General features: G+C 38.2%; 1 protein-coding gene across 1 annotated transcript in view; it reads left to right on the top strand.

Moving 5' to 3' along the window:
* IL3RA (interleukin 3 receptor subunit alpha) overlaps window positions 1-24386 on the top strand; it is a 68073-nt gene that overhangs the window by 6621 nt on the left and 37066 nt on the right. The window contains exons 2-6 of the mRNA XM_043996703.1: window positions 4151-4257; window positions 10733-10863; window positions 16567-16684; window positions 16796-16925; window positions 17019-17200. Coding sequence (XP_043852638.1) covers window positions 4182-4257; window positions 10733-10863; window positions 16567-16684; window positions 16796-16925; window positions 17019-17200 — 637 coding nt within the window. The 5' untranslated portion in view covers window positions 4151-4181. The remainder of the gene's footprint in view (window positions 1-4150; window positions 4258-10732; window positions 10864-16566; window positions 16685-16795; window positions 16926-17018; window positions 17201-24386) is intronic.

Below are 24386 nucleotides of genomic sequence, written 5' to 3'. Positions count from 1 at the left end.
ACCTGACTGCACCAGGAAGACCCTTTTAACAAATAAACTTACTCAAGCAAAACTAACAAATTGGGGCAATGTCCAAAAATGCATGTCTCTGCATCTTGTGTTCATCATCTATTGTTAGGAGGTAGGTAACATCATAGCTCCAATAAAGACAAGGTTGATCATGGCTTTAATTGGAATTCTTAAGCCTTTCAAAGTTGTTTTTCTTTACAATGTTATTGTCTTTGCCTGAGTTCAAATCCAGCCTTAAACACTTGACACTTACTGGCTGTGTGACCCTGAACAAGTCACTTAACCCTCACTGCCCCACCAAAAACAAATTCAAAATTCAAAAAAATTCAAAATTCAAATACAATGATATTGTCTTTGTAAAAATGTTCTCCTGGTTCTATTCACTATGTTCTTCAATTCATAACCCCCAGGACTCTTTTGTTATGGTGCAATAACAAACAATACAGTGTAATAGATCCCATTATATCAAATGCCACAATTTGTTCAACCTTTTCCTAATGATCTAAGAAGTGATCTAAGATAGTCCCTTAGATCAAAGCTTCTTATACTGTGGATTGAGACCCCGTATTGGATGGCATAACTGAAAGTGGGGGTTGCAAAAAATTTGGAACAATAAAAAGTTATGTATACCTATTTTATATATCTATATATCCAGGGTGGCATAAAAATTTCTTGGGTGAAAGGGGTTTGGGAGTGCAAAAAACTTAAGTCCTGCCTTAGATTTAAGTTCTCCCCTTCTCCTTTACCCTTTCCCCAACCTACAACCCTGCCCCTAAGCATTGGGAAATATATTTTGTTTCCCACTTACATTTCTTTTTTTAAACATATGCTTCAGAAGGAAGGAGGGAGAGAATCTGAAACCCAAACAGCTTTTTAAACTCATGTTAAAAATTGTTTCTACATGTAATTGGGGGGAAAAATATTAAATTTTAATTTTAAAAAAATATTCTTTATGGACATGTTTTATATTTACAACATAGCTTTTCTTGTGGGCAAGAAAAAAGAATTAAGCAATCAGATAGTATGACCACATATGTATTCAATATACATTTCTAGTAATTCCCTGCCCCTCTGTCGCAAGTTACTGCTTCCCTTCAAAGTCTCAGAATTGGACCCAGGGCAAGGGGAAGTACAGCGGATGGGCAGAGATTAGGAAGGAAGAAGAAAGAAGGGCAGAAGGAAGAAGAAAGATACCAAGGTCAGGGTCCTCACTCCCCATCCCCATACCAAAGTCGCAGATCCAACCACTACGGCTTCTAATCTGCCCTATAATTGGTTGTACTAGCCAAAGGACACTATTTCAGGGAAGATGAAACAGCCGCACTGTTTACAAAAATTCATAGACAGAGGTCTCTGGAAATAAAACTGGCTCTAGCAGAGATATAAGAAGAATGACTCTACAATAAACAAGGCACTTACCACTGGAGCTAACGATCCTACTCACAACATGGTAACTGCCAAATAAGTGATCCAGGAAGCAAATGCTTTAAAGCAGGCACAATGGATAGAGCACTGGCCCTGGATTCAGGAGGACCTGAGTTCAAATCCGGCCTCAGACACTTGACACTTACTAGCTGTGTGACCCTGGGCAAGTCACTTAACCCCCATTGCCTCGCCAAAAAAAAAAAAAAAAGAAGCAGGTTCCAGGACAACCGGGTTGTGCAGTGGATAGAGCATTGTTGAATCTGGAGTTAGGAGGACCTGAAATCTGACATCAGACACATACTAGCTGTGTGACCCTAGACAAGTCATTTAACCCTGATTTCTTCTATTTAAAAACAAAAATGTTGTAAGAAAAAAATAGAGAGAAAAGCAGTTCTAAACTTTTTGCATTGCTCACTGAATGTAAGTCAGTTCCCTGTGGTGTCATCATCCTGAGTGCCTTAGTTTGCTGGGTAAGCAAGATGCATAACAATATAAATCTGTGAAAAACTCCCTAAACCCCATATCCTGTTTGAACAGATGTATCTTAACAATAATTATTTCCCTATACTGTGTCATCTGGGCAGCTAGATGGCACAGTGTAAATGAAATGCTGTGCCTAGAGTCAAGAAGACTAATCTTCCTGAGTTAAAATCTGGCCTCAGAAACTTACTACCTGTATGACCCTGGGCAACTCACTTAACCCTTTTTGCCTGAGTTTTCTCATCTGTAAAATGAGCTGGAGAATGAAATGGGAAGCCACTCCAGTATCTTGGCCAAGAAAACTCCAAATGGGGTCAAGAAGAGTTACACACATCAGAAAAATGAACAAAAATTGAGCGGGCTGCCGCAGGAGGTAGTGAGTTTCCTTTCTCTGGAGGTTTTCTTGAAAAAGCTAATGGGAATCTACTCAGGGAGATTGGGTTTTGTTTTGTTTTTTTTAACTTTGTGTTCCAAATTTTCTTCCTCCCTCATTCCTCGCCCCTCCCTAAGAAATCAAGCAATTCAACATAATACATGTTCAATCCTGTAAAACATCTTCACATTAGTCAGGTTGTGAAAGAAAACATACAAAAAAAAAAAGAAAGAAAACAGACAAAATAACTTTAGAAAGAGGAACTAACAAATAAAATTATATTTCAATCTGTTTTCAGATAGCATCAGTTCTTTCTCTATTGATGGTTTGTATTTTACAAATGTCCTGATAGCATCCTGCTCACCATTTCTTTCACAATTACTATTGCTAACAGTATTAGCCTCCATCCTATTCCCTCCCCTTGATATTTACTCTATTTTCTATCTTCTTTCACCCTATTCCTCCTCAAGTGTTTTGCTTTTTATTGCCCCCTCTGCCAATCTGCCCTCCCTTTCTTTGCCTCTCTCCCCTTTTCCCCTTCCCCTCCCACTTTCCCTCAGGGCACAATATATTACTATAACCACTTGAGTGTGTATGTTATTCCCTCTTTGAGCCAATTCTGATGAAAGCCGCTCCTTCCCCATCTTCCCCTCCACTCCATAAGATTTTTCTTGTTTCTTTTATGTGAGTTACTTTTCCCTAGTCCACCTCCCCCTTTCCCTTTCTTCCAGTGCATTCCTCTTACCCCTTAACTTTATTTTGAAGATGTCATCATGGGTCAGCTAGGTGACACAGTGGACAAAGCACCAGCCCTGGACCCAGGAGGTTCTGAGCCCATATCTGGCCCCAGACATAAGCCACCCCACCCTGCCTGCCCCACAAAAAACAAGGTTAAACAGAAAATAAATGCTTTACAGATATCATCCCTTCATAATCAATTCACACCTGTGCCCTCTGTCTTATTCCTTTGAACTGCCCTAATACTGAGAAAGATCTTATGAGTTAGAAGTATTATCTTCCCATGTAGGAATGTAAACAGTTTAACCTTTTAATATCCCTCATGATTTATTTTTCCTATTTGCCTTTTTATGCTTCTCTAGGGTCTTGTATTTGAAAGTCAAATTTTCTATTCAGTTCAGGTCTTTTCATCACAAATACCTGAAAGTTCTCTTTTTCATTGAAGTCCCATTTTCCTCCCTGAAAGATTATACTCAGTTTTGCTGGGTAGGTGATTTTTGGTTGTAATCCCAGTTCCTTTGCCCTCCAGAATATCATATTCCATGCCCCCTGATCCTTTCATGTAGAAGCTGCTTGATCTTGTGTTATCCTGAGTGTAGCTCCACAGTATTTGAATTCCTTTTTTCTAGCTGCTTGCAATGTTTTCTCCTTGACCTGAGATCTCTGGAATTTGGCTATAATGTTCCTGGAAGTTTTCCCTTTGGGATCTCTTTCAGGAGGTAATGGGTAGATTCTTTCAATTTTTATCTTACTTTCTGCTTCTAGAATATCAGGGCAATTTTCCCTAACAATTTCTTAGATGTCTAAGCTCTTTTTTTGATCATGGTTTTCAGATAGACCAATGATTTTCAGATTATCTCTCCTGGATCTATTTTCCAGGTCAGCTGTTTTTCCAAGGAGATATTTCATATTGCCTTTTTTTTTTATTATTCATTTGGATTTGCTTTATTGTGTCTTAGGGAGATTGTAAATGGAATTCCCTTTCAGGTATGAATTGAAATAGAGGTCACTTCCAACTCAGAGATTCTGTGAATGTTTCCATGATTTCTGCTGCTAAGAAACAGCCAAAGATCAGGTCTTCTGAAATCCCAGGGATATACTACCTATTATCTTCTCCTATTTCAGATCTTCCAATCTAATCCTAAGGATTGGTTCCATGGCAGACCTGATGGCCTTCATTTGGTTTTCAATGTTACTAACCACAGCATACAGCCAAACACAGAAACAGGAGGGTGAGTATGAGGTTATAATAGAGATTTTTTTTTTAATGTTTTTGTTTATCCTTGAGGTTTTGAAGTATTTTCTTTATCCAGGAACCTGGAAATAGTTTTCTACCTTGATTCAGTGTTATCATTCTAGCATCAAACTTTCAGACATTTGTTAGTATTCATTATTGGTTTTTTTGTTTGTTTGTTTGTTTTGGGTTTTTTTTTGGGGGGGGGGAATTAAGTGACTTGCCCAGGGTCACACAGCTAGTAAGTGTTAAGTGTCTGAGGCCGGATTTGAACTCAGGTACTCCAGGGCCGGTGCTCTATCCACTGCGCCACCTAGCTGCCCCAGTATTCATTATTGTTAGTAATCCCTCACTGGGATGACTAGCTATTGTTAAGTTGTTAGTTATCCCTAACTGGTGTGGCTAGCTATTAAGTTATGGTTAGTTATCCCTCACTGGAATGACTAGAAAGTTCTGAAATGTTGATATAATAGATACAATTATCTCATTGGGCAGTGAAAAGAATGTTGTATTTGAATGACATGGGTTCAAATCTCAGCTATTCCACTTACAACTTCTCTGACCTAAGGTAGGTCACTGAAATTCTCTGAATCTCAGTTTCCCTATTTGTAAAATTAAGGAAGTCTGATCTTGGCTCTCAAGGGTAAGAGGCTAGAGAAAACAAAGTTGATCATTTTCAAGACAGGACCTGTACTAGGACGAATACTAACTGTGTGCCACTATCTCTAGCACTTTGGGATTTTAAAGAAGTCTTAAGAGAAAAGGCAAAAGGAAGTAATAGTTGTGTCATTTTTTAAAATAAATAAATAAATCTTACTGATAGCTTTTATTTTTCCACCACTTAAATTCCCCCCTCTATTCCTTCACTTCTCCTAGTGAAGTCTCCAATATGACCAAAAAAAATTTTTTTAAGGAAAAAAAAAAGAAATAAGAGAAAAATCAGGAAAACCAATTAACACAGTGAAAAAAAAATTTTAATGTGCAATATTCCACACCTACTTCACATTTCTGCAAAGGAGTAAAGGGAGGTATCTTATCATATCTCTTCTCTAGTGCCAGCTTATTCTTTATAAGAAGAATAAATGGAGCAGGGATGTGGCATAGTATATGGAACACTGGGATTGAAATCAGGAAGATTCATCTTCATAAGTTCAAACCTGACCTCAGAGACTTAATAGTTATGTGACCCTGGATAAGTCACTTGATTCTGTTTGCCTCAGTTCCTCAACTGTAAAATGAGTTGGAAAAGGCAATGGAAAACTACCGAAGTATCTTTGCCAAGAAAACCCCTCAAAATGGGGTCACAGAGAATCAAGCACAACTAACAATATATTCTTTTTTGTGTGTGTGAGGCAATTGGGGTTAAGTGACTTGCCTAGGGTCACACAGCTAGTAAGTGTTAAGTGTCTGAGGCTGGATTTGAACTCAGGTCCTCCTGAATCCAGGGCCAGTGCTCTATGCACCACACCACCTAGCTGCCCCACAATATATTCTTTATAATTTTTGTAATATTCATTTTTTATTATTTTATGGAGGTTGTTATTATGTTACTGTAGTCATTTTATATATTGTTTTCCTGGCTCTGCTTATTTCATTTTGCATCAGTTCCTGTAATCTTTCCCATGCTTCTCAGTACTTATCATTTGACAGATTTGTCATTTCTTCTTTCTTTTTATTTTTGTTTTTGTTTTTGTTTTTGTTTTGTTTTGTTTTTGCGGGGCAATGAGAGTTAAGTGACTTGCCCAGGGTCACACAGCTAGTAAGTGTCAAGTGTCTGAGGTTGGATTTGAACTCAGGTCCTCCTGAATCCAGAGTTGGTGCTTTATCCACTGTGCCACCTAGCTGCTCAGAATTGTCATTTTTTACAGCACATGAATATTCCATTATATTCACGTACCACACTTAGTTTAGCCCTTATTACTTAACCTATAGGTATTTACTTTATTTCTACTTTTTTTTCTATGACAAAAAAATTCAGCTGATTTTTTTCAAATGAGCTATACTTCTGCATTTCTAAATATATAGAGAGGTGAATGTATTATATATGAGTGTATATGTATGCTGGCTCACTTAAAATGAGCCAAATTTATTCCATTGCAATTGATTTTTTCCCCCACTGATATTGGAATGGAAATCCCTCCAAATCCTTTCGATTTATTCCATAAGACTATTGATATTGAAATGAATATAATCTCTAAATTTATTTCTAGTGCTTTCAAATTATAACTATTGATGCTATAGATGTGTGACATTAAACATAATTCTGTGTATTATATATATGCTCTCCTATCTCCAACATTAGACTATAAGTTTCTCTACAGCAGGGACTTGGACTTTTATTTCTTTTGTAAGTCCTAACAATGCTTACTCCTGTATTTGATCTCATTAAATGTGGTAGCCAGATTTCCACACTCATACTCTTCCCCAAATGTTAATATAACAGATTTGTCAAGAGGTTGATTTGTTCCACAGCATAATATTATGGAAAGACTATAGGTCTGGAAGTCAAGCCTGAATTTGAGTCCAGGCTTGGCCTCCTGCTATCTCTGTAAAGAGGGGCAGAGGGGCAGCTAGGTGGCGCAGTGGATAGAGCACCAGCCCTGGAGTCAGGAATACCTGAGTTCAAATCTGGCCTCAGATACTTAACACTTACTAGCTGTGTGACCCTAGGCAAGTCACTTAACCCCAATTGCCTCACCAAAAAAAAAGAAACATGGGTAGAGCTTCTAACCTCACTGAGCCTCAGTTTTATTGATTATAAAATGAGGGAACTGAAGGAGATCTCTCAAGTTCCTTTTAGAACTTATATTCTAAGGAAATGAAAAAAGTAATCATTTTTTTCATTGCATCCACAATTCTTTTGACCTACTGGTCACAAATGATATGTTCCAAACGGCACAGCCAAATCACAGCCATCATCACTTAAGTCACCTAAGGAAATTTTCACTGACAGTTCACTTCAGATAATAGCTCCATCAATAGAGTCAACCCTGCTGGAAAAAAAAACTGTAATAATGGTAAGGAATTAACCATCATGGGACATTCAGACTGTATTTGGCTTCTATATACTGATGGGCCTATTATCTGGATAGATTCTTTTTTTTTTTTTTTTTGGTAGGGCAATGAGGGTTAAGTGACTTGCCCAAGGTCACACAGCTAGTAAGTGTCAAGTGTCTGAGGCTGGATTTGAACTCAGGTCCTCCTGAATCCAAGGCCAGTGCTTTATCCACTGTGCCACCTAGCCGCCCCCTAGATTCTAATCCATCCACACATGACTTCACAGCCTGTGTCATTCTTATCTATGCCTTTTTTTAAAAGTATTTTATTATTTGCTCTAAATCACTATTGATTAGAGAAATGCAAATTAAAACAACTCTGAGGTACCACCTGACACCTATCAGATTGGCTAATGTGACAAAAAAAGAAAAATAATAAATGTTGGAGAAGTTGTGGAAAAATTGGAACACTAATGCATTGTTGGTGGTTGATTCAACCATTCTGGAGAGCAGTTTAGAACTATGCCCAAAGGGCTATAAAACTGTGCATACCCTTTGACCCAGCAATACCACTATTAGATCTTTTTCCCAAAGAGACCATAAAAAAAGGAAAAGGACCCACATGTACAAAAATATTTATAGCTGCTCTTTTTGTGGTGGCAAGGAATTGGAAATTGAGGAGTTACCCATCAATTGGGGAATGGCTGAACAAGTTGTGGTATATGAATGTAATGGGGGGGGGCAGCTAGGTGGCACAGTGGGTAAAACACCAGCCCTGGATTCAGGAAGAACTGAGTTCAAATCTGGCCTCAGACCTTTGACACTTACTAGTTGTGTGACCCTGGGCAAGTCACTTAACCCTCATTGCCCTGCAAAAAAAAAAAAAAGGAATACTATTGTGCTGTAAGAAATGATGAGCAGGCAGATTTCAAAGAAACCTAGAAGGACTTGCATGAACTGATGATGAGTGAGATGAGCATAACCAGGAGAACATTGTACACAGTATCAACAACATTATGTGTGGATCAACTGTGATACTTGATTCTTCTCAGCAATACAATGGTCCAAGATAGTTCCAAAAGACTCATGATGGAAAATGTTCTCCAAATCCAGAAGAAAAAAAAAAAGAACTGCGGAATCTAGATGCAAATTGAACCATACTATTTTTATTGTTTTTTTATGTTGTTTTCTTTTTTGAGGTTTTTCCTTTTTGCTCTGATTCTTCTCTCATAACATGGCTAATGCAGAAATATGTTTAATGTGATTGTACATATATAACCTATATCAGATTACTTGCTATCTTGGGGAGGGGTTGGGAGGGAGAAAAATTTGAAATTAGAAATCTTATAAAAACAAATGTGGAAAACTATCTCTAAATGTAACTGGAAAATAATAAAATATTTATATGGAAAAAAACTTTAAATAAAAATGTTTATTATTAAATTTTTTAAAGTATTTTATTATTTTCCAGTTACATGTAAAGGTAGTTTTCAACTCCCCTTCCCTCTCCCCTCCCCAAGACAGAAAGCCATCTGATATAGGTTATATATGTATAATCACATTGAACATATTTCTGCATTTGTCATCTTGTGAAAGAATCAGAGCCTTTTTATATGTGTTGGGACCCTTCCCACTGCTCCAACCCCATCCCTTTGGCACATTCAAAGACATTTTCTGATTGTTCCCAGGCGGACCATGTGGATACTTTGGGGGCTGACTTCTGTCCATGTATGACTCACTTTTGAGAGTGCCTTTATTAGCTGCTGAACTGAAAGAACTCAGGACTTAGGAAACCTTTTAAAAGAGAAGACGCTTTCCCACAGCCCTTCTCCCCACTCTCCCAGACATTAGCCAGTCCTACTCAGGGAGTCACCATTGTCACTGCTTTGTCTTGCTGGTGGAGGATGAGGCCACTGCTGCAAGTGTAGGCTTCTGAAGTTTCAAGAAAGGAACAAGGGCACAAGCACAAGTTCTCCCTGTTTGCAACTCCTCTGTCATGTGGGTGGAATCACCATGACCCCTTGGGAGAGTGAAAGATCCTGTCCTTCCTCCACCATCATCACCCCCAACTGGTGTAACATCTTTTCACCCAAAAGGCTGCAGCCAAGAGTAAGGCCAAACGGAAATGGATACATTAAAAAGGAGTCCTCAGCTCTTCTAACTCAATGGCCAACTGGAAAACTCATAATAATGAGTCAAACATGATTGAAAGTCTATCCCACAACATATCCCTAGAGTCCCCCAGAAGTAGAGAATATCTGCACATTTTCTAGAGGATGGAGACAGAAAAGGATCCTATTACATATAAATTCACTATAAAGGATCACCCCAGTTTATTAAAGGCTTGCATCTATTGATTTAATATATTTTATAGATATCCTAGTGCATCACTTACCCATGTGTTATTCCCCACCCTTAGCACATGACTTTCTTAAGTCCCTTTAAGGAATGTATTTGCTTAATATTGTCTTTTCTACAACCTCTTGCACATGTGTCATCATTAGTGATACACTTTAGCATACTTACATTCACCATGGACTAAAATTCTTTTTTTGTGCAACATTTATTTTATTTTTTCCAGTTACATGTAAGAGTAGTTTTCAACATTCATTTCCATAAGATTTAGAGTTCCAAATTTTTCTCCCTCCCTCCCTTTCCTCCCCCCTCCACAAGACAGCAACCAGGTTTTATATGTACAATCCACAAGTGCTCTTGTTATCAGTTCTTTCCATGGGGGTGGATAGTATACTTCATCATTATTAGTCCCTTGGGATTGTCTTGGATCATTGTATTGCTGAGAATGGACTAAAAAAAAACTCAAGAAAAATAAAGTTCTCCACATCCAGAAAAAAGAACTGTAGATTCTTAATGTAAATTGAACCACACTGTTTCTACTTTTTAATTTTTTTTTCTTTTTTAAGTTTTTTTCCTTGTATTCTGATTCTTCTTTCACAACATGACTAATGCAGAAATATGTTTAATGTGATTGTACATCTATAACCTGTATCAGATTGCTCTCTGTCTTGGGGAGGAGGGAAGGAAGACTTGTGTCATCTTACTCCTCTTACTTAATAACTAACTTGTGTTATTCACTTGTCTCTGTGTACATTTCTTGAGCATTCTCATCTGCAGACTTTTCCTCACACTATGCCTTATGCATGAAATCTGACCTTTCTGCTCAAACTTTAAAACCCTACCCATCTCATCCAAGACCACTTCCTCAATGAATCCTTCTTTGAAACACTGCCCCCTGCACCAATCAGAAATAAAATTTCTTTCCATGAACTTCACATAACATTTTGTTTGACCTTAGAAAATCATCACTGTTTTGCATTTTAATTTTTTTGTGTGTTTTATCAGCCCTGCTAAGCTCCATGAAGGCAAAAACTTTAGACCTTTCTCCAGGGTACTCTTCACATAGTATGTACTTATTAATACTGGTTGGATTGAATTTATTTTATTGTCGAAAACTTTCAGTTCCAGATTCACCAGTTAAAAACTTAACTATAGATATGAAGACAATGAAGCTGAGATGGACCAACGTGGAGAATGTGAATAAGATCAACTGTTCTGCTACGGTCCTATCAAAATTCATATATACTGTTTCGGTAAAAAAAAACTTTATATATTTACATATATATATAAGTCATGAGTGTATATATGTACCTATGTATATATGTTAAAATAAAAACAAACATATGTATGTGATACAAATGTATTCCTTTTTCCCTATTCGCTCAGTGAACAAGAGAGAAGATGATTTCTTTTTTCTAATCATAAAAGTATTTTATTATTTTCCAATTACATGTAAAGATAGTTTTCAACATTTGTTTTCATAAGATTTTCAGTTCCAAATTTTTCTCCCTCCTTCCCTTCCTTCACCCCTCTGCAAGACAGAAAGCAATCTGTTTATATATGTACAATCACATTAAACATATTTCTGCATTAGTTATATTGTGAAAGAATCAGAACAAAAAAAATTTTTAAATAAAAAAGAAAGAATCAGAACAAAAGGGAAAAACCTCAAAAAATAAAAAAATTTAAAAAAACAACAATAAAAAAAAGTAGAAACAGTATGATTCAATCTGCATTTGGAATCCATAGTTCTTTTTTCTGGATGTGGAGAACATTTTCCATCATGAGTTCTTTGGAATTGTCTTGGATCATAGCATTCCTGAGAAGAGCCAAGTCTATCACAGTTGATCATCACACAATGTTGCTATTACTGTGTAAAATGTTCTCCTGGTTCTGCTCACTTCACTTAGTAGTAGTCCACTTAAGTCTTTCCAGGTTGAGAAAAGATGATTTCAAAGAACTAATGAGCTATACTAATATAGTCACACCTAGGAATTTTTGTAATTGCAATAAGCACTACAAACTTCCCCCTAAGGTAAGTGTCAACAAAGGAACCCTCAGTGGCGGAGGAAGGGCAGAATACCAACCAAAGACCCAGGGACACTCTGAGGCTGCTGAGAGACAGCTCTTCCCCCATAAAAGGAAGTGGGCTCTTTGGTAGTTTCTTAGTTTAAATAATTATTTTTGACATCTGTGTGCTAAAGTAAATTGTTTTCATGACTAATATGGAAATATGTTTAAGATGATTTTAATGTATAACCTATATGAGATTGCTTGCTTGGCTTCCGGGGTGGGGAGGGAAGGAGAAAAATTTGGAACTCAAAGTCTCACAAAAATGAATGTCAAGCACCGGCCCCGGATTCAGGAGGACCTGAGTTCAAATATGGTCTCAGACACTTGATACTTACTAGCTGTGTGACCCTGGGCAAGTCACTTAACCCTCATTGCCTCGCATAAATAAATAGATAGATAATAGATAGATAGATGATAGATAGATAAAAATGAATGTCAAAAACTATATTAACATGTAATTGGGGGGGGGGGCAGCTAGGAGGTGCAGTGGATAAAGCACCAGCCCCAGATTCAGGAGAACCTGAGTTCAAATCTAGCCTCAGACACTTGACACTTAATAGCTGTGTGACCCTGGGCAAGTCACTTAGCCCTCATTGCCTCACATAAATAAATAGATAGATAGATGATAGATAGATAAAAATGAATGTCAAAAACTATATTAACATGTAATTGGGGGGGGGGCAGCTAGGTGGTGCAGTGGATAAAGCACCAGCCCCAGATTCAGGAGAACCTGAGTTCAAATCTAGCCTCAGACACTTGACACTTAATAGCTGTGTGACCCTGGGCAAGTCACTTAGCCCTCATTGCCCCACGAAAAAAAAAAAAAAAACATGTAATTGGAAAAATATAAAATAAAATACTATTTTAACAAATAAAGTCAGTTGTTTCTTCACACTTGACATCCCAGAGCATAAATATTGGGTGAGATACAAGTAGACAAGTTACTTTTATAATAAACAGAGATTTTGGAAAGAAGAAACTGAAAGAAGGATTGATGTCAACCCTGATAACCCCACAAAAAAATAATAGCTAACATTTGTATAGAACCCTAAGTTTTGCAAAGCATTTTGTGTATGTCACTTGTCACAACAACCCAGTTCCATTTGGCAGAGGTGGAAACTGAGGGATAGAAAGGTTAAGTGACTTGCCTAGAGATGAGATGCGTAGCTAACATGGCTCTGAGGCAAGATTTGAGCTGACTCTCAGGTATTCCTGACTCCAAGCCCAGTACTCTATCCATTATATCATTTGGTTGCCTCTTAAAAAAAAAAAAAGCACAAAAATTATCATGCTAAAGTTAATAGTTTCCTCAAGGATCTAATCCAGTTTCCTCATTTTACAGAGATATCAATTGAGACTCCAGAGAGGGGAAAGGGTTGGAGAATGGCTCATTTAACAGACTGAAATTGGAGCTGAGGGAAAGGAGGCCACATGTCATGGATTCCTATATTGAGGGAGCTGAAAGGGGATCTTAAATGCCATTTTGTCCAGGCCCCTCACTTTACAGAGGAAGAAAAAGAGAATCAGAATTAGTGTCAGGGGAAGGAATAGCACCCAGGCCTTCTGATTGCTCATCTAATGGTCTTTCAACAAGTTTGTTGAAATATGGCCTTCTTTGGGAGGATTCAACCAGTAGTTGAATGGATGGGGCATTCCTGGATCCTTCCAGGTACAACCTGGCCCTAAGCACCGCCCCCCAGGTTCCACTTATCAGGAAGGTCTGAGCATCTTGGAAGAGGAAAGCTTCCATCAAATACACAGATCCCTGAGATGATAGGCAGAAGGAAACCAGCAGGCATGAGCCTGGAGCAAAGGCTGGGGAACTAGGTCTTTCCCCTGTTTTGCCCTCACTGAAGTGTCGCCTACCCGTTTCCCCTCACTGGTGGTTTTATATCATCAGCTCATCATACTTTCATCCTGGTATTATTGTCTATTGTAATATGAGAAGCCAGGAAGGGAAGTTTCCAGAAAACAGAGAATTAATTAAATATACCTTCCTCCTCAATGCAGAGAGGTGATAAACTACTTCATCACGATTTTGCATACTTTGTTAGATGTTATATCGCTGTGTTGAATGTTTTTGTTTAATTTTTCCCCATTTTTGTTTCATTCTGGAAAGGGGAGATGAAATGACTGGGAGGTAAAGAAGAAGAAAAAATACATTAATAAAACTTTAAAATAGGCAAATCTTCTAGGGAAAGGTCCCCATAATTGGGAAGACAAAGTCATCCCCAAGAAATTGTGGCCTTCCTGTAGAAACTGAATTCCTTATGTCAATTCATCCCAATTTGGGATCCCCTTCTCTGAGTTCCAGTAGTGAGTCCAGCTGGTTCCCAGCTACCTGCAGTTCCTCATTGGAAGCACAGCTGCCATTCAGCTCAAAGAGAAAAAGGTCACAGTCCCTCCAGTGATTGAATGTGGCGCTACTGATGACACTGAGGGCAACTCCTTAAATTACAGTCACTGACTAGACAATTCCATCTCAGTCTACTCATTCACCTAAAATTAGGAAAGAATAAACATAAAAGAAATGGAGGTTCTATGTGTTCATAGACATATGGTATTGGGGTGGGAGTTGGGGAACTTCTTTTAGCCCTAGTCAGCAACTCACAACACTGCTTACCTCATTCACCATCAGCAAGGAAAAAGGTACTAAGAGATCACAGGTTGTCCCTTCTGTATTTAAACTCAATTTCTCTCCAGATGGCATCAGGAAGACTCCAAGTTCAAGTTCTGCCTCTTATGCATACTAGCTCAGTGACCCTAGTCAAGTCACTTGACTTTTCAGTGCCTCAAGGCAACTCACTAAGACTATAAATTGCAGATTAGGTCCTCATCTACACTGGAAAAGGGAGTACCTTACTGGGAGCTCCCCACACCAATGAAATCACAAGTTCCTCTCCACCCCCCCGCAAAAAGTTACAAATATATATACATATATCATAATTATTAATAAATACATAACTTACTCTGTGCGAAGCATGGTTCTAAGTTCCAGGGGTACACCTAGAAAAGCATGACAGTCTCTGTTCTCAGGAAGCTCCCATTCTTCTTGGGGAGACGCCACATGTAGGTTCATTCTGTAGCCAAATGGGAAGGTCCAAAGATTTTTAGGGTATAGAGAACTAAAGCAAATAGTAATCCATCTTTTTAAACATCATTTCCATTGACAAAATTATATCCATCTCTGATGTTAAACCATTTGACAATGCCAGAAAGGACATTGGTAGTGAGAACTTATTTTTCCAAGTCATAAGTAACTATGATTGATGTTTCCATGTTATGTTATGTTTGGAAAAGTGTTTTATATTGAATCACAATTGTCATGTGCAGTACACAATAAAAAAATTATTCCATTTTTCAATGAGAAAATTAAAGTGTAGTGACGTTAAATAATAGGGATTTGAGGAAGGCCTGAGTTCAAATTTTACCTGGACACTTATTAGCTGTGTGACCCTAGACAAGTCACTTACTTCTGTTTGCTTCAGTTTCCTCAACTGTAAAATGGGGATAATAATAACACTTTTCAGGGTTGTTGTAAGTATCAAATGAGATAATATTTGTAAAAAGTACTTGGTACATAGTAAAAGTTATATAAATGCTTATTCCCTTACCTTTCCCTTTTCAAGTGTATATGCCTAGTAAGTAACTATGCTAAAACTCGATTTATCTATTTAGAATTTTCCTCACCTTACATGTAAAAACAAATTGTTGAGGACCATAGAAAGTTTCTTCAGTGACAAGGAAGATCAAGGTGCACCCTCAGAGGAAGATGTCAACATCAGGACTCCTACATCTAAAGCTTCCAAGAAAAATATTAATTGGTCTCAGGCCATAGAGGTGCTCAAAAAGGACTTTGAAGATAAGGTTAGAGGGGTAGAGGAAAAAATGGAAAGAGAAATGAGGGTGATGCAGGAAAGACATGAGAAAAACAAATTGTAACATCGATTTTTATTTTATTTTTATTTATTTTTCCTTTTTTTTTTGTAACATCAATTTTTTTTTTTTTGGTGAGGCAATTGGGGTTAAGTAACTTGCCCAAGGTCACACAGCTACTAAGTGTCAAATGTGTGAGGCCGGATTTGAACTCAGGTACTCCTGACTCCAGGGCCGGTGCTCTATCCACTGCACCACCTAGCTGTCCCTTAACATCAATTTTTAAAACTTCATGTTCCAAATTCTCATCCTTCCTCCCTATCCCCCCTTTAAGAACTCAAGCAATTCAATATATTATACATGTGCAGTCATGCAAAACATAGCAGACAAAAAAGTCTTTAGAAAAAGGAACTAACAACAACAAAATATACTTCCATCTGTATTCAGGTACCATCAGTTCTTTCTCTGTAGATGGATTGCATTTTTCAGTAAGTCCTTCAGAGTTGTCTTGAATCAAAATTTCTTTCTTTCTTTCTTTCTTTCTTTCTTTCTTTCTTTCTTTCTTTCTTTCTTTCTTTCTTTCTTTCTTTCTTTCTTTCTTTTCTTTTCTTTTCTTTTTGTGGGGCAATGAGGGTTAAGTGAATTGCCTGGGGTTACACAGCTAGTGTCAAGTGTCTGAGGCCATATTTGAACTCCTGTCCTCCTGAATACAGGGCCGGTTCTTTATCCACAGTGCCGCCTAGCTGCCCCTATGCCAGAACTCTAGCCCAGATCTTGTGACACCGCCGCCCCCCCCCAAGTCCAGTGATTCTTCCAGTACAACATGGAGAAGAATTCTGGGAAGCAAGATGATTTAGTTCTCAAGAGTTATAGAGTTGTAACATGTCACAAGTAGAAAGGACCATAAAGGGTACTTAGTCTAATTTCCTCATTTTATTTGTCCTGTTTCATGATCAATTAGCTAACGATTGTGTGATTTCTTGTTTTTTTGTTTGTTTGTTTTTTAGGCAAAAGGCAACTCATGCAAACTGCCAGCATTTCATACTTGGTGCCAAGGGGTAGATTTTGTAATTGAGGGCTTTGCTGGGAAAAGAATTTCAGAAACACTCCATGTTCTCCGAAGAGGTGATGTAGCATCATGTTTAACATATTTTTTGATTTCTCATCACACTCAAAACTAAATTTTATTTGCACACAAATGTGCAAATGTATTTTCTTTCATTTCTGTCTTCCTAGGAAAAGAAGGGACCACTAAAGAAAATTTATCCTGCCAGGTTCATGATGCAAATTTCATGGACTGCAAATGGACAGTGAGGGAAACTCCAGGAGATCTCCAGTATCAATTCTTTTACTCAAAATCTGCAAAGTAGGTTTTGGTCTTAGAGGGAAACCCCCTTTACAATTTCTGTCATATGAAAAGTTTTTTTGATCTTTCACAGAAATACTTTGGCTATTTCAGTGCTTTTGTAGATAGTGAGTGTCCAAAATACAAGACGGATTCTGAAGGAAGACATGTTGGATGTCATTTTAGTAACCTCTCAGTATTCAATGACTCTATACCGTATCACTTCCTAGTGAATGGAACCAGCAATGGAAGGGAAGTCCAATGTAATGATGAATACATTTCACTAAACAGTATTGGTAAGAATAATTTATGTTTCTTACACATCCATGCTAGTAAGACATAGGTCATGTTTTTATCTGTATTGAGTAGATGAATGACTTGACTCTGGAGCAGCTCATAAAATGTATCTCAAGTGCCTCTTCTGACAGTCTGTTCTTGGTACAACTGAGATAGGATGTGTCTTCCTCATAGATACACCAACTGTTTAATTTCTTTATTTAACAAAGTCTTTATTGATAGTTTTTGCTTCTACATCTCCTTCACTTCCAAATATCTTTTCACCTTCCCCTTCCCAAAGAACCATCTCTTGTCACAAAGATTGTAAAAGACAGGGGAAAAAATAGTTCAGCAAAAAACTAACCAACACAACTAATGGTGTTGTTCAATGGTTTCAGTCATATCTAACTCTTTGAGACCCTATTTGGAATTTTCTTGGCAAAGATACTGGAGCATTTTCTTCTCCAACTCATTTTACAAATGAGAAAAGTGATGCAAGCAGGGTTAAGTGACTTACCCTGAGTCACACAGCTAAGAAGTGTCTGAAGCCAAATTTGAACTCAGGAAGATGAGTCTTCCTGACTTCAGTCCTGGCACTCTGACCACTGTACCACCTGGCTGCCCAATACAACTAATACATTATCCGTTTTGGACAGTACATTTCAGTGTTCCACTCTCATAATTTCCTACCTCTGTAAATTTGGGAGAGAAGCTCATTTTCCAATATCTTTTTCAGAGATTAATATGGTCATAATAATTGTATGATGTTACTGTTGTCGTTTCTATTTACATTGTTGTAGTTGGTTGTGTAAAGAATTCATTGTTATTTGAGGTTTTTATGCCTCAGCTTGCACCGGCCTGGGGCTCCACAAACCTCACGATGCTCCACCCACTGGTTGTAGCCATTACCAGGGCTCTGGCACCTCATGTCATCACCACTCACTGACACCTACATGGGCCTGGCAAAATTATAATGATTGGAAGCCTACTGAGGGCAGTCATGTGACTGTCAGAGCGGCCATCCCATTGGCTGGGGCTGTGTGGCGTGTTTCTAGGTTTGGGGGAGGAGAATTGGGCATTCTAGGTGGAAGCTGGAAAGCGACAGGCATTCTGCTGTGTATTTTCAGCTGATTCCTGGGCAGTGGTATTTTTTCAGGTATTATAATTTCCCTTTCCCCATTTTATTTCCTTTCCCTTGATCCTACTGATCCTGTTTGTGTTTTGGTTTTTTTTTTTAAGTTCGTTCTTGTTAAAATAAATCTTGTTCTGTTTTGAGGGAGGCTGCCGTTCTTCTTCCTTGCCCCAATATTGCAGCAAGCCCAATATTGCGGCACTCCCCAATTAAAAATTGGTCCCCACAGTTGACATATTCCTGACTCTGCTTACTTCACTTTATATCATTTCCCTTTATATATGTCTTTCTATGTGTCTCTATATTCTTCATAGTCTCATGGTTCAGTAATATTCCATTCCATTCATGTACCAGTTTAGCCATTCCCCAATCAGAGGGTATCTAATTCATTCCCATCACTTTGCTACTACAAAGGGTACTGTTATATATATTTTGGTGCATGTGGGCCTTCTTTTTTCCTATCTTGTAGCATATATTTAACAATGGGACACTTTTTTCCCACCTCAGACATTTGACACTAGCTGTGTGACCCTAGGCAAGTCACTTAACCCTCATTGCCCCAGCAAAAAATTAAAAAAATAAGTAAAATGTAAACTCTTTAAGATTGAGAAACACTCAAAGCCTAGCATACCCTAATCCCTTCCATTTCTAGTCTTATTATATCTTATTCCCCACACCATGAACCCAAGATCCAGTAACACTAGTCTTATTCCTGTTCTTCATGTAAGAAATTCTATCTCCTGTTTCCACACATTTTCCCTGGCTGTCCCTATACCTGGAATTATCCCAATTCTCATCTCCACCTCATGGGTTCCCTGGCTTTCTTCAAGTCACAGCTAAAACACTACCTTCTAGAACTCTTTCCCAATTTCCCTTAATTTGAGGATCTTTCCTTTAATGAAATAGAGGACTTTCAAGCATTCCTGATGAAAAAACCAGAGCTGAGTAGAAAATTAACATATAAACATAGGACTAAAGAGTAGCATAAATAGGTAAACAGGAGTGAGAAATCATAAGGGACTAAATAAGATTAAATTGTTTTTATTCTTACATGTGAAGATGATATACGTAACTCCTCAGAACTGTATCATCCCCAAAGATGTTAGAGGAAGTCTAGACAGAGAACTCAGAGGTGACTTCATTATGTTTGAATGCTCTCAAAAGAAGAATGGGGGGGAGGGGAAGCTAGGTGGTGCAGTGGATAGAGCACCAACCCTGGAGTCAGGAGTACCTGAGTTCAAATCCGGCCCCGGACACTTAACACTTACTAGCTGTGTGACCCTGGGCAAGTCACTTAACCCCAATTGCCTCACTAAAAAAAAAAAAATTAAAAGAAGAATGGGGAGGCAGCTAGGTGGCACAGTGGATAGAGCACCGGCCCTGGAGTCAGGAGTACCTGAGTTCAAATCTGACCTCAGACACTTACTAACTGTGTGACCCTGGGCAAGTCACTTAACCCCCATTGGCCTGCCCAAAAAAAAAAAAAAAAAGGTACAATAGGGCAGCTAGGTGGCAATTGCCTCACCAAAAAACAAAAACAAAACAAAACAAAATTTTAAAAGGTACAATCCATAGTATTTTCTCTTATTTTAGACTCTTCCCCATTTTCATATTTCTTGAAAATCAATTTCTATAATTCTTAACAATTGTGTCATTTCCATTATTGGGGGGGTTTCTGTTTGAATTTCAATAGTTCTAGTTATTTTCTCCAATTTCTTAAAAGCATTGACATTTCTTCACATAGGACTTTGAGGATAGAATTCAAACATAAATGGAATGGTATAGAGAGGGATGGAAGAGAGGAATTAAGAGAACTGACTTCAGTATAGCAAGAGATAACATCATCCCCCTGGGACTAAAGTAGGGAGACCCAAAAAGACATAGAATAAATCCCCCCTCTGATCACTGGGGTTTGGAATTTAAGTGATACCAATCTATATGGGTACAGTAATCATTCCTTAATCATGAGAACACCCAATGCTAATCACCTTGTTGAAATGTTGAACTGCCCTGCCTGTTCAGTTCAACAAGTATTTATTCAACAACTACTATTTGTATGGCACTTTTCTAAGGCTGAAATTTTTCTTCCCAATGTGGAAATTCCTTCCACTGATAGATATTAGCAATTCACATGTAACTTCTAGTCTTAGAAAGTTCTTCAGGGCACTGAAAAATTAAATATTTTACCTATGGTCATATCTCTAGTATGAGGTGATGGAATCTAAGTATTTATTTTATTTTATTTTGTTTTTATTTTTTGGTGAGACAATTGGGGTTAAGTGACTTGCCCAGGTTCACATAGTGTCAAGTGTCTCAGACTGGATTTGAACTCAGGTCCTCCTGACTCCAGGGCCAGTACACTACACCACCTAGCTGGCCCAATCCAAGCATTTATTAAGCACCTGCTGCATGCTAAGCACAACACTATGGAATTACAAAGACAAAAAAAAAACAGCTCCTGCCCTAAGGAACTTGGGTTCTATTATGGGTTTTGCAACATGAACACTAATAAGTAAAGGGAAAATGCATAAAAAATAATTTAGGTGTAGGGGACAGTACTCACCACTGGGGAGATCAGGGAACATGGCACATGGAATGTGGCACCTGATTTGAGCTTTGAAGGAAGCTAGAAATTATTATATTTTTATATATATATAAATATGTATATTTAATATATATAATACCCGTTTATAGAACTCTTGCCCTTTTTTTGTTTGTTTGCAGGGTAATGAGGGTTAAGTGACTTGCCCAGGGTCACACAACTAGTAAGTGTCAAGTGTCTGAGGTCAGATTTGAACTCAGGTACTCCTGACTCCAGGGCTGGTGCTCTATCCACTGCGCCACCTAGCTGCCCCATTCTCCATTCTTTTTTTAAACTCTTTCTCAAGAGTTGAGTGGCCTAGGTGTATGATCTTAAGTATCTAACCGGTTCTGTCCAGCCTCCCACACTTAAGCAACACTCCTTGATGAAAAGACTAGCCTGGAAATCATTGAACAGATCATTTGAAATAGCTTCCATCTTCTGCCTGTTCAATAAACTAATTCTCCCTGCCTCTAAACTTCCCCATCATAGGTCCTATGTCTGCAGTCCAATTAGTAAAATAGTCTTGTATGATTTCCATTGAATAACCATGCCCTGACTGAGATTTGGGGGAATAAGGTTTTCTGGATAGAAGTGCTCCTCTCTTAATACTGAAATATTAGTGAAGGATTGAACGTATTTTGCCTGGCCTGAGAGAGAACTGGAAACAGTAGATGACAAATTAAAGGAAGGCAAATTGAGGATTGATATAAGGTAAAACGTCTTAATCATTAGGTTTAGCTGAAAGTGGAATGAGTCTTCTCAATCTCTATGGGGGTGGTTTTCCCATATTAGAGGTCTTAAGCAGAAGCTATATTTTGTAAGTTACTTCAGGGATTTTGTAAAGGGGAATCTTGTTCAGCTAAGGATTAGATTGATTGGCCACTGAAGTCCCTTCTATCATTCTATGATTCCGTTACCCAGACAAGCCAGTTTTATCTCAGAATTAGAAGTAATCTGTGGGAAATATAGATAGTTGTGAGTGGAGACTGTGAATCCAGGGAGGAAACCTTTGGATATTCTGTATCCAAATGAGATGGGGTTTATTCCAAGTTAGTTGGGTTTTATAACAATTGGATAGGCAAGAAGAATGGCAAAGAATGATTTATCCAAAGAAGATTGAGGCACGTATCAATCAAGTTTCATGTTGAGAGTTTCCAAAGATGGGTTTAGTGACTCAGAATAATATTGCAGGTCTGGGTTTGTCAATGCATAGGGATCTTTATCATCATTTTGTTGTCATCATGCATGTTTTAGGCTGATCAGATAAGGCATCTTAATCACAGGTAAGAGGGGATAAGGAAAAAACATCAATAGAAACAGTCAGAGTGGGGCAGGTAGGTCGAACAGTGGATAGAGCACCAGCCCTAGAGTCAGGAAGACATGAGTTCAAATCCGGCCTCAGACATTTGACACTTACTAGCTGTGTGACCCTGGGCAAGTCACTTAACCCCAATTGCCTCACCAGGAAAAAAAAAAGAAAAGAAACAGAGTAACTAGTAATATAAGGTATTACTCAATACCAAAGAAATTCTATCCATACAGGAATGTATTTGGGGGGGGCAGGGCAATGAGGGTTAAGTGATTTGCCCAGGATCACACAGCTAATAAATGTTAAGTGTCTGAGGTTGGATTTGAACTCAGGTCTTCCTTGAATTCAGGGTTGATGCTTTATCCACTGTGCCACCTAGTTGCCCTCAGGAATACATTTTTTTTTTTTTTACCTAACATACTCACAACTGGTACATTAGGAAAGCATACCAGAATAGCTTGCTAATTTTCAAGTATGTGACCATTCCCTCCCATCTCTACCCTACTATATTTTTGTGTGTTCTGAAATTGACAAACATCAACAAACATGAGCTTACCTTTCTCACCTTGAACTTTTGGAATACTTGGCTTCCTTCAACTCTGTTTTTTTTTCTTCTTTTCTTTTTTTCTTTTTGAGGCAATCAGGGTTAAGTGACTTGCCCAAGGTCATATAGCTAGTAAGTGTCTGAGGACAGAGTTGAACTCAGGAGCTCCCACCTCCAGGGTCAGGGTTCTATCCACTGAGCTACCTAGCTGCCCCACCTCCTTCAATTCAGTTTTGAAGTCACCTTCTGCAGAAGACATTTTCCATCTACCAGTGCGAATGCTTTCCTCTTTAAGAATAATAATAAGATATCTTCTCTGTCTGTCTCTGTACACACACACACACACACACACATGCACACACATGTATATACATATATATATACAAGCATGTGTGTGTGCATATGCATGTGTGTGTGTGTGTGTGTGTGTGATCTCCTCTATTAGAATGCTAGCTTCTTGATGGCAGGGATTGTTGTAGCTTTACTATTTATGGTGTTTAGCACAATGCCTGGAATAGAAGTACTTAATAAATGGATGTTAGTTGTTCGATTCTTGGTTCTGTCTACTTCATTCTGTATCAGTTCATAAAACTCTTTCCATGTCTATATTCTTCATATTAATTTTTTTTTCAGCACAGTGATAGTTCATTATATTCATGTACCACAATTTGTTTATACATTCCCCAACTAAGTGGGCACCTATAGGAAAGGCACTTAATAAGTGCTTCTCAAATTAAAGTGAAGCCCCGGATTCAGGAGGACCTGAGTTCAAATATGGCCTCAGACACTTGACACTTACTAGCTGTGTAACCCTGGGCAAGTCACTTAACCCTCATTGCCCAACAAATTAATTAATTAATTAATTAATTTTTTTATTGATTTATTGAATGATTGATTGATTGATTGATTAATGATGAGTCAAATTAAAGTGAAGTATGCTACTCAGGACCAGCCTACCACCCTGGCAGAGCCAGCTAAACCTGGGCCGGATCTTACATGTACAGTGGCATTTCCAAGGATCGGGACAAATGGCTGAAACCTGAGGTGCACTTGTTTTGCATTGTACCTTCCTCCATTGAATCTAAGAAAGAGTTGCATTGTGTATTTGGATCCCACTGTTAAACTTGAGTCTTCTCTCTTTTTTTTTTAATTTAAAATTTATTTTAGTCTTCCTCTCGATCATTTTGTTGTGTGTTATTTAAATTATTGTGGGCCTAGGTTGGGTTTTCTAAAATATTGCTATTTATAAATTAATGGCTGTTGCACAAGTTTGGCAGTAAGCATTTATTATTAATTAATTAATAACACATATTAATAAAGTCTTGACTGTGTGTCTCCCTAACTTCCCACTAGTCATTGGCTTTTAGACCTAAACAATTACATACCCAGTGTGAAGAATAAAAAGAGAGTCCCGGTGGGCAGCTAGATGGCGCAGTGGTAAAGCACTGGCCCTGGATTCAGGAGTACCTGAGTTCAAATCCGGCTTCAGACACTTGACACTTACTAGCTGTGTGACCCTGGGCAAGTCACTTAACCCTCATTGCCCTGCAAAAAAAAAAAAGAGAGAGAGTTCCGGGAAGAAGAGCCAAGAGTCAAGAGAGTGACCCTAGTATGCCCAGGGATTTTATCTTCTTTTA

The sequence above is a fragment of the Dromiciops gliroides genome, chromosome 3, assembly GCF_019393635.1.
Source record: "Dromiciops gliroides isolate mDroGli1 chromosome 3, mDroGli1.pri, whole genome shotgun sequence".
NCBI classification, from domain to species: domain Eukaryota; kingdom Metazoa; phylum Chordata; class Mammalia; order Microbiotheria; family Microbiotheriidae; genus Dromiciops; species Dromiciops gliroides.
Note: the sequence above shows the minus strand (reverse complement) of the source record. Positions and strands in the feature narration are given on the sequence as shown.